Source organism: Sander lucioperca, chromosome 10 (genome assembly GCF_008315115.2).
Source record: "Sander lucioperca isolate FBNREF2018 chromosome 10, SLUC_FBN_1.2, whole genome shotgun sequence".
NCBI classification, from domain to species: Eukaryota; Metazoa; Chordata; class Actinopteri; order Perciformes; family Percidae; genus Sander; species Sander lucioperca.
The window spans coordinates 14,932,005-14,947,397 of NC_050182.1; the positions used below are offsets into that span (position 1 = coordinate 14,932,005).

A 15,393-nucleotide genomic window follows, 5' to 3' on the forward strand; every position below is an offset into this window, starting at 1 on the left:
CATTTATCATATCAATACATTGTTTAACCAATAATTCCATTCCCTCTAGTTCTTAACTATACTGTATCGCTTCTCTTCTTATCAGTTTGATATCTTCCATTAAAGGGTCTGACAGTTAGTCAATGCCAGTTGGCCGGTCTGAAAAACAAGGCCACTGTCAAGGCTAGGCTGACAAAACAGACATTGACTGAAGGCCTCAACTTGCGTGCTGATGACATTGACAAACAGATTCACGTGGTCGGTACGGTCAGCGTGTTGACGTGATGAATGTAATGAGTTGTTTTTTCTTTGGGAATGCCTTGTGACATGCCAGGTCACATTAAACATGTCCCACTCTGACACCAGACATACATAAAAAAGATGAACAGTGAACATGGGTAGGATACAAGCGGTGTGTCTGCCTGTTTGGCTGTGTGTATATTGTGCTTGTGTGTGTTTGTGTATTTTGGCTGCGTTAGAGGTCATTGATGTTGTCATGTGATGTAACCGGATGACACAGTGAAGCACTTGATAAGGGTCCTTGGCTCTTTTAACCTTGTGGTAGCCTGAGAATGATAATGACAATAAAAATCAGCCAGAGCAATCTTGAGAATTAGACACAGGGTGAAAGAAAGCCCTTGGGTTGGCACACACATGAGGGGGGAAATTTCAAGGAAATGTTGACATATGATAAACCCTGTGTGTGTGTGTGTGTCTGTGTGTTGTGTATATGGGGGGTGGGCTGCACCTCTGTCACCCTATACACGCATACACACAGTGAGTGACACACCTTCTTTCTCGCTATGCTGGTGATGTTTTTTATTTTTAGCACAGATCGAGTTTCCAGTTCCCCGATTCAGCAGCCTGAGGTGCTCAGCAACACAACTCCCTGTATCCTGGAACCGCTTATTGCCTGCTTGGCAGCATATGTAACACAGATGCGGTTGGTTCTCTGTTTTGAAGTGGAGTCGGTGAAGTGTTGATTACAGGAGGCGGTTACAGGGAGTGAGAAGACGGAGGATGCCTGGAAAACCTATGAAGATTTTGAAAATGCCAAGTCATTGTGATGCTCATCCATCGATTTGAAAGGATACAGAAGCAACTGCTGGCTGAAAAGCAAAACTGACAGGCAGGTAAAAGCAAATTCATTACGACAAAAGATGTGCATATTATTTAGGATATATGTTGTTTAATTCTGTATATTCTTTAAAAGAAAAACTGAAATGATAACTCTTTGACTTTATTTCTATCAGGGCTTCAAAAGTTTAGTTGTTGAAGTCTGTCATAATGTGTCTTTTTTTAAAAGTCTGGTACATTGAGGGCTCAACATTATGGAAATAAGTTTGAATCATGCAAAGTATGTACACGTGATGGGGTGTGGGAATTAGAAATGAGATAAAGTTGAAGTAGTACTCCCTGTGCAGTACACTAAAACTGTTATTTTACATCCACAAGAGCTTAAACTATGAGTCAATTAATCAATTAGCTGATCAACACAAATCTAAGCTGCAATTATTTTGATAATCTATTCATTATTTAAGTTATTTTTCAGGCAAAAATGCCTAACATTGCTCGTCCCAGACTCCCAGTTGTGAGGATTTGTTGCATTTCTTTGTGTTATGCAATAGTAAACTGAATATATTTTGGTCGTTGGTTGGACAAGTATTTTGAAGATGTTACTTTGGACTTTAGGAAACCTTGATGGACATGTTTTACCATTAACACAAATTATAATTTTCTCAATGAATTAGAAATGTTGCAATTATTTCCCCAATTAATCTGAAAAATAAATCAACAATGAAAAGAATTACCTAAAATCTACAGCATTTCAGTCATGTAATTGTATGTTATTTGTTTCAGCGTCAGACAAGGTGACTTGATCATTGGCCGTGTTTACTGTGTATGTCCTGGAGGAGAAGATATCCAATCTCTTACATGCTGCATCCTATAATAGTTCATGACACCATATGAAGCGATGCTGCTGCAGGAGGACAGGGGTGAGATGAATATGCCTATTTGCCATACACACTATGCCACACTGCCTTTTTGTTGCTGCTAAAAAGTTCCATAATCAATTACTTTTTTTAAAGGGAACTCTACCTAATAAGAACTCACAAACCTCACATACAGTTTAATTGCAATTTAGTGAGGTAAATGATGAGTTATCAGGCTGCAAATAATGACTGCACATAACAGTTTTAGACACAAGGGGTCGCAATGTTTCTGTTCATTCATTTTGCTCACATAATCAGCTCCCTTCAAATTAACTCTGAAATCTGTGGATTTACCTGTAGGTCTTGTTGCTCATCGTGTACTGAGAAAACCTGTTGTGGTGGATTTGCTACGAAAATACAATAACCGAAACTGTATGGGACTGCTTAATTTGTTTCTCTGTAACTGCAGGCCCAGTTCATTAATGCAACGTGGTCGATTTGTTCTAACTTAATCATTATATTGTGGTTGTTGAAGTATAAAGCAAACGTTCGATGTTTTTTGGTTGTTTGATGTAAACACTTTTCTTCCTCTCTCGCCACATCCTCCGGACAGTTATTTTCCCGGACTGTACCATAAAGTTTGTCTGAGGGGTGACCGTTTTGATTTGCTGATGGTTGTGTACATATGATTACATATTAATAAACGTGTTTTTGTTTTTATAATATGTAGAATGCCGATATTTAGAGTGTTTGTGGATTTATGTCGTATAAAAATACGTAGCAGGGATAATACTTTTCAAGATGAGACTTCTCGTTACCCCCCCACCTACTCGGCCGATTGACTGGCGTTCCTTTTTCACTTTTCGACACAAAAAATTATTGTCTGTTACTTTAAAACCAAGTTAGTACGCCATTAATGCTAAGCTAACTTTGGTTGTTAGCTTTACATTTAGTTTAATAACAGTGTTTTGTACCGGGGCGTATAAAAGGGAAAATGAAAGACGTCGGCGTGGTACTTTATCTGCTGGAAGTTAAAGCCTTCTAGCCAGATAGTCATCTTTTGTGAGCTGTCGGCCTTCAGAGGCCGGGGGACTAAGGTCGCTATTACTTGGCTGTGTTTAGCGTTAGCTGGCTAAAGGCTAACTGTTAGCTGCAGCCGGCAGATGCGTCTTTACGCAGCTAAGAATGTTGATGTGTTCCTGTGAAAAAGTGGATTTTAACATTACTCCCCGCACTGTCGCTCGGCTTGTTTTCGAAGCCGAGCAAGATAACAGAAACGGAGGAAACTCATCCAATGGGAGGTAGGAGTTCCAACTTTAGTCTTCCCATGCTGCAGCGTTTTATTCTGTGCAATTATATTAAACCCGATTTCATTCTGAAAGCCTGTTATTCTTCTGTGTTTAACTGCACGCAATAAAGTCGTGTCAACAGATATCAGTAGTTTGCGGAGTTTCACAGAACTGCAGTTCATTCAAGTGCTGTGTTTCTTAAGTCAAAATGAACAGAGCAACAACAATGTTGAGTTATGAACTTGATATCAGAAGAGCAGCTGTTCCTGAACACTTGCTTCACACTGCAGACATGTATTTGCTTGTTTGTGCCGTAGTGTTCCGCGTCTGAAATGGCTGTGGTCCGTGTGTAGTGTTGTGCGATTATATCTTGACGTGGCCTGTGTTTAATGGCAAAAACGATCATACTTGTGTGGACCAAAGAGTGAAGGCTGCACGGGGATTATGGTGGATTACTGTGGACAAACAAATCTATGCCAAGATTGGTCTTGTTCAAACAGATCACAGCAAATACTGTCAGACATGCTTGGCCCTTGCCTTGGAAGTGGAATACACAAGGCAAACAATGGAGTGGCATACACACACAATCCTTCCCTGTTGGAGGACACATCTGCAGTATATGTTTTATGTAGTTATGACCTTGATAGCTTATAGTGGCAATTAGACAATGTTATGAGCTGTATGAACTATGTATTTTCAAAAAGGTGTTGTCTATATCTGCTACAGTGTTGGACAGTTGCTGTGTGAGATCGTGTGTTGTTCTTTGTGGACTGTTTTAGGACCAGCTGTTTTTTTGTAAGTCCAAGGTTTGGAAATACATGTTCTTGGATTGAGTACCTGCTATTTTGCCCAGCGACTGAACTGTATGGGCTTTCCGTGCAACACACAGGGGTTCAGTTTTTCTCTTGGTGTTTATTCCTGTCCACTGATAAATGCACAGTGACTGGTGTGAGTCAGCCGGTCCCATGTTCACCCAGTTTTGGCTATTTCTGAGTTACTTGAAGGGAGAAAATCTTAAAATATGGAGCTATAGTGATTATCAATTCTCCAAACTTATGCAAAAAAATACACGCTATATATATATATATATATATATATATATATATATATATTCTATTGATCGGCCCTCTAATGGGAACAGTAATTCATTGCAAATACATCATCATATGATACCTCATATTCCCAGAACTGGCAAAGCAGACAGTATCAAAGACCAGACAGCAATAGCCCTGGTCTTGCAGTCATTTGTTTTTGTGGTAAAAACATTTTAGAAAAGTTGCAGTAAGTCAGATGTAGGCCTGCCTTTTTGAATGCAAAGTTTCTGCTCTTGTCACTCCTCAGGTAGCTACTTCCAGACACAGATCTGTCTTTGTCTGAGACTTCATCTCATGCAAAGATGAGCCTGATTATTCCAAATGCAGGCTTGAAGTCTGCCAAAGGGAAGAGAGCAGGGGAATACTGAAGAAAGAGAGTGACACCAGACAGTGCAAGAGGTGCTGAGGAGGAAGGGGTGAAGCTCATAAGCTTAACACAGAAAAGGGACGACAGAGCATTAAGTCACTCTTTACCAACATAAATCCCGATTGAACAACTGGAAATGGATTGCCCAATGAACACAAATTGAGAAGGCCTGTGAAATTATGTGACACACCCCCTCCCAGCTTCCTGTTGCATCGTTTGCACATCTACAACAGTGTTGACTTGTGAAAAACGGTTTTATCTCTTGGGAAATGTTTACTTACCCAACACCTCACAGAAAATATGGAGACTACTGAATCATCTTTACTTTAGGATAGTGTTACTTTATGTCAGAGTTGATTTGCCCGGAGGGACTGTTTATTGTGTTTACCCATCCTGTTTCTAAAATAAATCAAACACAAGCATGACTAGACCATCTCGGTCTGTCATCATGGGTCAATCTTAACTTTAAAAATGCAACAAGCCCTTGTTGGTGCCCCTGATTTGACTGAAAAGCTTTGAAGATGACTATGTCCTCTCCTGTGGGACTAGAAGGCATCACTCTGGCTCAGCCCATTCCGGTTCCAACGCTGACTATCCTGCCACCATCCTCTGATACGGAGTCCTGGTCTCGCTCACCTAGCCCCAGACCTTCACGCTCTAGCCGCCATGGTCGATCCCACCGCAGCAGGACCCGAACCAGGAAATGTAATGAGGAAGAGCAATGCTGCACTCCTAAGCGACAATGGTGCAAAACACCGCATATTGTAATAGAAGAAACTGCAGAGAAGGGCACCATTCAACATCGCAGCCCCTCGCCCTCTCTCGCTGTGGCCAGTCAGAAAGAGGAGGAAGAGCAAGGTCAGGACAGCCCTTCACAGGACCTCCTCCTGCCGCCGTCTCGCTCCTGGTCTCGTAGTCCCTCTCCCAGCCGGCGCTCCCGTTGGTCCCTCAGGAGCCTGCTCAGCAGAGACTCTGACTGGGAGAGCTGCAGGTTAGTGTGCTGGAGTCATCCCTAAATAACCAGCCAAAGATTAAAGAAATTATGATGAAAGAAATAATTAAATAAAGCGCTAGGGTGCCGCATTCCTTCCTTCATTCATTCATTCAGTTGACAGTTTTCTCTTTGAGGATGGGCTCACTCATCTTACAGCACCAGCACCTCATAAGGTTCAGTGGCTTAAGCAGAGCAACCACACCGTCAGCACTATGTTTGACTGTCTCATGGGTATTCCACGCAATCAGCTTTGTAAAACCTCAGCCAATTTGGCTTTCTGAGACCAGATTTGGCAGCAATGACTGACTGGAGTGAGTAGCCTCCCATTTGTGCTTGTTGGTTGGGAATGAAAAAGGCGTACATCTGACAGATTTACACTTAGTCGACTTTTCTCAAATGCTACAGAAGGTCAACTATTTTGGATCAGGGTGGAGTTAATTAGCTAATGGCTAAAACTAGTGAGAACAGATTACACCGTTAAAATCCTGACTAAGTTGAGTTGATTCATGGTACACTATGACGTTATATACAAAAAGCAGGCCATGCTCGGGTGGTTGAGTTTCAGTGATGAACAAGAAATGTTCTTGCTACCCTGAACTAAGAAAACATACATACTTCATACAGTGTACCCTGCAATTGATTGGTATTTTAAAAGAATAGTATACGCTTTAAAGAAGGATGACCTGTTAAAATAAGAGAGCGGCAAGGTTATTTAAACTGTAAACAAAGAAAGTGAGACGGCTGTTGTGGCAATGAAGAAGAACAGAGCTGGGTCACAGGGAGCTGGAGGCAGGGTTCATGCGCCATTTATCCTTCCTCAGAAGCATGACATCACTTTTAGCCAATGGGAACGGGCTCTCAGTCTGATGATGTCACGCGAGCCCAATCGGAGGAGGTTCCGGGGACCACTGCAGAGGGTGATCCTCTCTTGTGCTCCATATGAACAGCTGTGCCCTTGTCCTCTTTATTTACACCTAATTTTATTGACCCAGTTTAGGGCTGCAACTAACGATTATTTTCACTGTCGATAAAATTGTGAAAAATGTTGATCAGTGTTTTCCAAAGCCCAAGATGACATCCTCAAATTTCTTTGTTTGTCCACAACTCAAAAATATTCCGTTGACTGTCAAAGAGGAGTGAAGAAACTAGAAACAATTCACATTTAAGAAGCTGGAATCAAGAGAATTTTAACTTCTTTTTTTTTCTTCATAAAAATAACTCGAAAATAAACGATTACTCGATTATCAAAATTGTTGCCAATTAATTTAATAGTTGACAATCGATTAATCTTTGCAGCTCTAACTCAGTTTTATTGTTTTGCTGGATATTAATGAAACTTTAAATCCATATTTTAGTTATGACCCTTCCAATGATGGTTTGATATTGTTTTTTTAATTATAAAAAACGTATGTTTATAAAGCAAGGGAAAGCTTTAGGATTAACTAATGTTTGGTAAATCCTAACACGCCTTTTCAGAATAATGCTCCAGCAAACAAATGTCTAGGGTTAAGTAATCTATAAATCAGATAAGCTATGAAAGAAATAATTAACCCTATTCACACTTGGCACTAAAACTAATCTTTGGTCATCCAATCCTGCTTCAAATTTAAATAAATGATTGCAAGAAAACCACATTGAGGACTTTGACTGAAGTATTTGAAGCATGACAGGCTCTCCAGATACAGTTGATTTGCACTTTTCAAACAACTTGGACAAGACTGTAACATCTTGTCCAAAGGCGAGCTGCTGCGCTGTCATGCAGCCTTATGGCAAATGTTTATTTTTCGTGTGTTTAACAGTGGAAAGTTTCTTGTAGATAAAATCAGCTGTGGGCAGCTGACACAAATGCCACTCGAGATGCATTGAGGGGTCATTGTGAACTGCAGACAGTCTAAACTAAATCTTCTCATCATTGACTTGATCAGTTCATTGAATTTCATCATGGCAGTGTGGACAAGGCATGCCATTACGAGTTCTTCATTTGGCTTCCTTATAGAAACTTATTGCAGCAGCTCACAGTCTATGATCATGTTCAAATATCTTTTGATATTGAGAAGAGCAGGAATTATGGTTGAGAAAGGGAGGTCCTGCCAGTGTGTACTACATAGTATTGGTAGTCTTGTAATAATTCTATAGTTACCATATAGTGATTTTATAAGTATTATAGAAACTTGTGTTCTAACTTTTAAATAAAGCTGTCTCTGATCTACTTTAAACACTGCAAGGCCAGGTCTAAAGACCCCTGTTGACCTATTCGGACTGTTACAGTGTTGGTCTGAAGGATTATTGTCTGAACAGCGCCTATATGTATATCATGCCTTAAAACCAGGCCTGCTATAAAAGGCTCCTTAGACAGATTGTTGCACAGCAAATTACTAAAGGAAGAGTATCCATAGAAGATGTATCAGAAGAAGTAGGAAGGTATGCTTCATTAATCCCGCAAGGGGCAATTACATTTTTTCACTCTGTTGTTATATACAGTATATTCACGCACGCAGGCCCAAATACAGGCACAAACAGGCCCTAGACGCATGCATTATGTATGGAGAAATGTCCGAGTGAGTGGGCTGCCTCAAATGATGGCACCCATAGCAGTGATAGGATTCAGAGAGGACACCTGTACAGGCTGTAGCTTCTAAACAAATGAGATGTCAGAGGTGGCTTAAATGGTTTTCCTGTGTTTTCAGTTGTATCTTCTGTGCCTGTCAGTTTCCACCTTAGTCAATTGAGGCATTTTATTTGAGAACATCTAATTCAAACCAAATATCTTTCTTCTTGACCTTGGCCAGAAATGACAAATCTGCTAGTGTGACTACTCGCTGTACAAGGGCACTGATCAAACAGTCAATATCTTTGTATGTTCTATGAAAATCTCCAACACAGTGACCCGCTGACTGATTGCGATTGATTGTAATTGTGACCTCTCTTTATTTTTCTGCCACACTGTATCGGTTCAGCTTTGACTTTTCCTGGTTCACATAGTCTACATAAAGTTTAGTCTAAATTCAGTTGGGTGTGTTTACATTCACTCTGTCTAATTATCAATCCACTTTTGGACCTGATTTCAGACTTTCTTCTAGAGTTTATTTCACTGTTGCTGGTCAGTATCTCATGGCCAGCTCCATTGTATTTACTTTGAACCTGTTTTTTTTTTTTTTTGGTAATGATCTTTTATTTAGTGGTTTCTTTTATATTATGGATTGTGTTTACCCTAGACTCTTTGGAGTCTGCACGGTGTTTATGCCAGAAGCTACAATCTCCTGATTAGCCAGAAGATATTGTTCTGTCCTTTCTCCTGCTCTGTTGAAATAAGACATTTTCTGTTGGCAGAAAGGAAAAGGCATACAAGAAGCACCTTTGCATCGTGTATACCCAACTCCTGAACATTTATTCCGCTATTCTTCTAAACTCCATTCAGTCTGTCTTGCCCCTTCCTCAATTTCCACCCAGCCCATGAAACGCCACGCCATCATTATAGGCCATTGGCGAACCTCAGAAAAACAGATTACACAGAGGGAGACTGAATGGTGGAGATGTTGGCCTAGCTCAGCCCAGCCTGGATTATGATGTGGACTCTAATCCAGAGGGATGGACAGAGAGATTGAGGGTTAAGGGATTGCATGGGCTCTGGGCTATGGCCAGGTGGATTCACCACAGGCAGCCATGGTCTATGTATTTACAATGCTAGTCATGTTTAACCTGTTTTTTGTGTGTGTGTTTTTTTTACCTTCATCTGACAGTGTGGAGGTATTCATCCCAAGTAATAAGCAATCTAATAACATCCCTTTTACATTTTAGACATTTTCATTTTTGGAACATATAGACTGAAATAGGGCTGTATAATCTGCCCACTATGTTCTTGAATAATTGTCAAATGTTCCTATGACAGTTTCCCTGTTTCAAGCTGCTTATTTTATCCAACCAACAGTCCAAAATCAAAAGAGATTTACATCACTATCACAGAGGAATAAGAAAATAATAAGAAAAAGGCATTTATCTACATGTGAGGTGTCGGAACCATTGGGTTTTTGGAACTTCTGCTTAAAAATGGCATACACCAATTATCAAATATATTACACTTAATTGTTTACTCATGAGGATCAATCTAAGTCTCTTAAAACTCACAGTACCTGTGTTGGAAATGCTACAGATCCTCACATATGAATCTGAGAATTGAATTGCTCAAGCTTTTTTTTGTCATCTGTTTGGTTATGAATAAAAGAAGCATACATAGCCTGCAAAAGTCAGGATTTCACATGCTGAAAAAGGCATCCATTGCAAAGATAACTATGTTAGTAAATGTGATTTGTGACCTGTTGTCTGTGCGGTACTGGTCCCTCTGAATTCAGATAAACCCCCTCAGTTTTGACTATGCCTTATCTTCCTTATCGGTTCCCCGCACCACCTCACTTTAAAAAAAGCAAGGCCTCACTCAACACATGGAGCCGCCTCCTCCTCTTCCCTACCTCCCTCCCTCCACCCACCCTCTCCCTTGTTGCAAAGGGGATTACGGATGGACGCAGAGACTGCAGCCCGTTACCGGATCCTGCTAACGGCATAAAGAGCAGCGGTCCGTCCGGTACCTGGCTGCAAAATGCAGGGGAGGTCGGCAACAATGAGAAAATAACATCCGACCGCTGGACGGTGGACGATGGGCGCATTTCTACCCCGAGACTAAGCGATGAAAACAAGGCAGAAGAGCGGACATACACCCCTGTAGCGTCTGGCTTGCTTTAGCGGCATACACACATATACCCACACACGCACCAGAAACACCATATTGATACAATAGTGAGCAGCAGCGTGTGAGTGTTCTTGTGGATATCAGTTGGATCGCAAACGCCTCATGACATGTTCGAGTAAGTGACAAAAGAGTCTCCTCTAGTGTAATGAATAGCATACATGCTATGCAGTGATATGTCTGTGGTCCTCATATACCGTCCATGGATGTTTGTCGTGGTCAGATGACTCACAGCTTTGCAAATCCCACTGATAACATGGGTGGGACAGGCATAGTTTATGTAAAAACAGGTGTGCAGCCACAGTCTGATATTAGCTGTAAACTGATAGCTAGCTGTATGTTTATGTTCATGCTGTCGGTGCTCATTCATTCTAACGTTAAAGCCCTCCCCAACACCTCCACCCCATTTCACTGACCATAGCAGTCTCCACCCTTGCACAATCGAGTGCTTCATGATTTTAACGAATTGTATAATTCGTATTTATTATCATATTTGGCGTTGTTCAGTTTCTTACGTGTTTGCCCAGTTATATAGCTAGTGTTACTGGACTGGATTGTTTTGGGTAGCTGGACCGGTGTGTTAGCTGTCCCATTAGCTCATCTTTTTAGCTCGCTTCTCTTTATTATTCGTTAAGGTTAACTACACCAGAGAGTACCAGAGGTTCGTATTGAAAATTGGGACGAATTATGCTGCCGGTTAGCCTTTTACATATGTGCTGCTGACGGATTGTAAACACATGCTGACAGTTTCACATCATGGTCACACTCCGTCGCATTTACTTAATTAAACCGTTGCGCACAACAAGCCTCTTTACAGCAACCTGCTGCCCGACTGTGCGAGGTAATCATTTTGAATCCCCCTTTCCCTCTCCAGTTCCTGTCACTGACAATACACAGTGTGCAATACTGAGGTTATTACAAAAGATGTGTTGAGTTACAGACAATGCAATTGTAAGTATAGTTACAGTTAGTGAGTCCAGAAGGACTTCAGCGGCCCTAGGACATAAGGGGGATGAGTTAAAAAGTTTGATGGCCACCACTAGGAATGATCTCCTGTGCTGCTTGGTTAGACACCTTGGTGGTAGGAGTCGTTTTCTCAACCAGCATGTTGTGGAGGGGGTGTGAAAAGTTGTACAGGCTGTTGACCAACTTGGACTGCATCCTCTTCTCCGTCACCACTTTTAGAGAAGCTTTTTTTTTTTGCCCAACTCCGTCCTATCACCACTCAGTCTAGTTAAGACTCCAGTTGGGCTAGAGAAAGAGAAAAAAAAATGGGGGATTCACCACTCGCAGCATGAATCAGGAGGGGAATTAGTACAAAAATCATCATCATCATCATCATCATCATCATCATGGAGGCAGCGTACACATGACAGCTTGTGTCAAAGCAATGGTTAACTATAATGGGGATAGTTTTGAGGTAAGCGCTTGTTTGGTGTGTCTAGAGCAGTTTGGCTCAAAGGGAGTAAATGAAGTGATGAGATCTTGGTCTGTCGTCATTAATGAAACTAGCAACTGTAGCCCAGAAGCAGCCACTGCAGCATACTGTTGATTAAGTGAGCAGAGCATTCATCAAGTTGGAGGCTATCTTATGTGTAGGGTTTTCTTATATAAAGCAAGCACTTGGGCAGCTACATCTGATTCAAGGTGTCTGCTCGGGATAAGGGAATGGACAGTGGTAAACAATTATGTGTGTTTGTGTTTAAAAGACCAAGGCAAATTTCTAAGATGACTAATGGTGATAGTGGCGGTCGTTTTACTTACAGAGGAATGAGGTGAAACCATGGAAACTGCTGTGGCGTAAATATAGTCATTTACACGTGTCACTGGCCTGAACATTAAATGCAAATGTTTTGGCAGCAGTAGGATGACCCTGATGAGGACACTAGAGTCTGAACCATTATGTTGTGGTTAAAGGTGGAGTCAGAATTTCTAGAGAAAGAATGTTATTTGAATTCAACACCCAAACACATTCATATTTGTATACCAAGTTGGCAAAGTAATATATCCAATCTTATTTACATTTTATTATCCTGTTGTAGCTCTGTTACTCGTGGGCGAGGACGTGGGAAAGTGAAGAGATATTTGCAGAATTTGTGTGAAAAGTGTATTGGATTAGAATTGCAGACTCCATCTTTAAAGTGTAAAGCATATCAAATGTAAAATAAAACCAATGGCAATCATAAGTAAATAGTTGTCTTGAAATTGTTTAGGCCTTTTTAGCCGATTGTCATAGTTGTTATTGATCACATTTCTGTCAATTGACTAATCGTTTGAGTCCTGACCATCCTGTTACTTCAAAGTCAAGACAAGAAAGTCAAGATTGTGCAGCCTTTTTCTGCGTCTATGTCTAATGGTGCATTTTAGTCCTAAAAAGGTCAGATCTGTAAATTACAGCTCAAACCCTCTGAAGTTCATGATATTCCTGGTAGTGTAATTCTAAGGGAAAATGCAGGTCTTGGGTTGTGTAGTAACACTTCTTGATTGGACAGTCTTCTTGATTGGACAGTCTTAAGTCCCATTACTGAAAGGCTTTAAATACCCTGACTGTCTGGCTGCTGTACCAGTCAAAGTTCAGTTGATCAAACTGGCTGTACATGGTTTTTTCTTTGGTCTTCAGTAGGCAGTTTGAGATGGCATGCTATTATCAAATAGGAAACGCCTGCAGCCTTTAATTTTGAAATTAAATATGAAAGAGTTTCCTTCTCTCTGTCCTCTGAGTTAAATCTCTCTCTGTGTCATTTGTTTTTCTCCAGTACGGCCAGTAACTCTCCACGTAGCACCCCCGGCAGCTCTCCCTCCCTGCGGCGCAGGGTCCTCGGGGGAGGCAGGGCCAGTGAGAGCGAGGGAGGAGGAGAGAAGAGCAGTGTTGGAGGAGGAGGAGGAGGAGGAGGAGGTTCAGATAGCCCTCTGCCCTCCATACCCTCTGCCTCCTCCCTCACATCCGCCTATCCACTTGCTTCTCGCCACTTCAGCCGCAATGCCAAGGTAACTCACAATATCCGCTGATCAAGGTGATATGTTATAGATGGGTGCTAAGCTTAATTTCTAAATATACTGCTGGCGAGAGGTCTGTAGATATGCAGATATGGAGAGGTGAGGCTAAAGGCAAGAACTTTTCTACCAGTGTTCCAGTTCAATATACAGTATGATTGCTATGTAAGCTTTATGTGTTTGAGTAGAAGACTCAAATCTCTTTCATGGGATCGCAATGACATGACAAAATCAAACATGTTGATAATATACCACGACGATTTATTCTGCAATCTTGTGGCGTGTCTTAATCAAAGACTCAAACCACTTCCATGATGACTTTGCACAGTTTGATCTAAAACAACATTTAATAACAAGCTAACAAACAAAATTGCACATGAAGGCATCATTCTAACAGATTTTTCAATTTGTCTGAAGTTTTAGCTGCATTTTCAGTTAGACTTTTGAAAGAAATTGATCTTAAAGCAGCCATATTATGCTCATTTTCAGGTTCATAATTGTATTTTAAGGTTGTACCAGAATAGGTTATAAAAACACCATATTTTTGTTGTACTGCACCGCTCTCTCTCACTGCTGCAGATCCTCTTTTCAGCTGGTCTCTGTTTTAGCTACAGAGTGAGACCTCTTTTCTTCTTCTTCTGTACTATCTTTGATTGCACTTGCACATGTGCAGTAGCTCAGATGTAGATCATGTCAGCTAGCTAGCTCCATAGACAGTAAAAGAGGCTGTTTCTACAACTTCGATCAGTTACAAGGCAGGATTAGCTGGGAGACTTCTAAATGAGGGCGCACATGTAAGTAGTTCTTTTGTAGATTATGGTGAACTTGTGTGTGTTGTAGCAGTGCTTTGCTATTGAGAACGAGGTAGCATGCTAGCGTTAGCATGCTAGCGTTAGCCATAGCGTTAGCATGCTAACGCTACGAGCTAATGGTTGCGGTTAGCCTGCTCGTTTCGGCTTGTGACGTCACAAGCCGTGCCGATTTTGAACAGCTCACCCAGTGACTGAAGGCAGGACACATTCAGAAACCGTATCTCACTCTAAACAGCATGGGTGGATTTTTTTCAAAGTTTGTATGTGTGTGGAAGCACCAGAGACACAACATAACACCCCAAATCCCAGAAAAAGTGATTTTTTCATAATATGGGCACTTTAAATACCAAAATGTTTCTTGGCAGGGGAAATTGCATTCTACTTCACACACACACACACACACACACACACATTTTTATATATATATATATATATATATATATATATATATATATATATATATATATATAACCGCGACCTTCCATTTTAGCCGTGTGAGCTGTTACAATGCTGAGTGTTTCTGTCAGTGGACTTTAAAATGTTGGTATTTTTGCTCACTGTCAATTTACCTAGCCTGTTCCTGTAGTTCTGTGTGCCTGAGGGTTTCATACAAGCTTTCACATCTCTTTTATCTCAGGCTCATTGTTGCGAAAAGAACAGCTTGTTACTAATGATACTAATGACTGTTCATGACAGATGGTCACTGACACGCACCTTTTTTTAAATGGAGAAGTGTTGAAAACTGCAAAACCTCAAGGTTGCATGAAAAAGGCTTAGCTTGTGGGCCTGGACTGGCAGTATTACATGCATACAGATATTGAAGTGTGTTACTTTACCAAACGTTTTCTGATAGATTTTCCATACCTGTATGAATATCAGTTTATACTCTAATCTTTTTATTGTTGAAGAGAAATTTTTAATAGGGTTCACTACTAAATATGCTGTTCTTTTCTTTACAGAAAATGCAGAGCTGGTACAATGTAAGTACACATTAACAGCCACTCATTCCACATTTCCACTCCAGGCTACATGACTTTGCTGAGGTTTGTCTGTTTAAGTTCCAGTTGAGTGGAACTAGTTACCAAGTAAAATGCTTATCAATGGAAAAACTGTTAATCTTTTAGATATTAAGCCAAACATTCCAGCCTAGCCCTGATGTGCTGGCTAGTTGTGAAGTGAAATAACATGT

The 15,393-nt window shown here is 40.9% G+C and overlaps 1 protein-coding gene across 5 annotated transcripts in view; it reads left to right on the forward strand.

Annotated features, from left to right (window-relative positions):
- The first annotated feature begins 882 nt into the window (after nt 1–882).
- The window catches only part of gramd1a (GRAM domain containing 1A), a 37,592-nt gene continuing 23,081 nt past the window's right edge, over nt 883–15,393 (forward strand). For 2 of the 5 annotated variants that reach the window (XM_031313603.2, XM_031313619.2), the window contains exons 1-5: nt 883–1,112; nt 1,840–1,976; nt 4,544–5,654; nt 13,155–13,386; nt 15,164–15,184. In XM_031313603.2, the coding sequence (XP_031169463.1) occupies nt 5,185–5,654; nt 13,155–13,386; nt 15,164–15,184 (723 nt within the window). In that variant the 5' untranslated portion in view covers nt 883–1,112; nt 1,840–1,976; nt 4,544–5,184. Of the gene's footprint in view, nt 1,113–1,839; nt 1,977–2,600; nt 3,215–4,543; nt 5,655–10,144; nt 10,517–13,154; nt 13,387–15,163; nt 15,185–15,393 lie in introns of those variants that run through there. The other 3 variants (XM_031313610.2, XM_031313626.2, XM_031313635.2) reach the window with 3 other exon arrangements.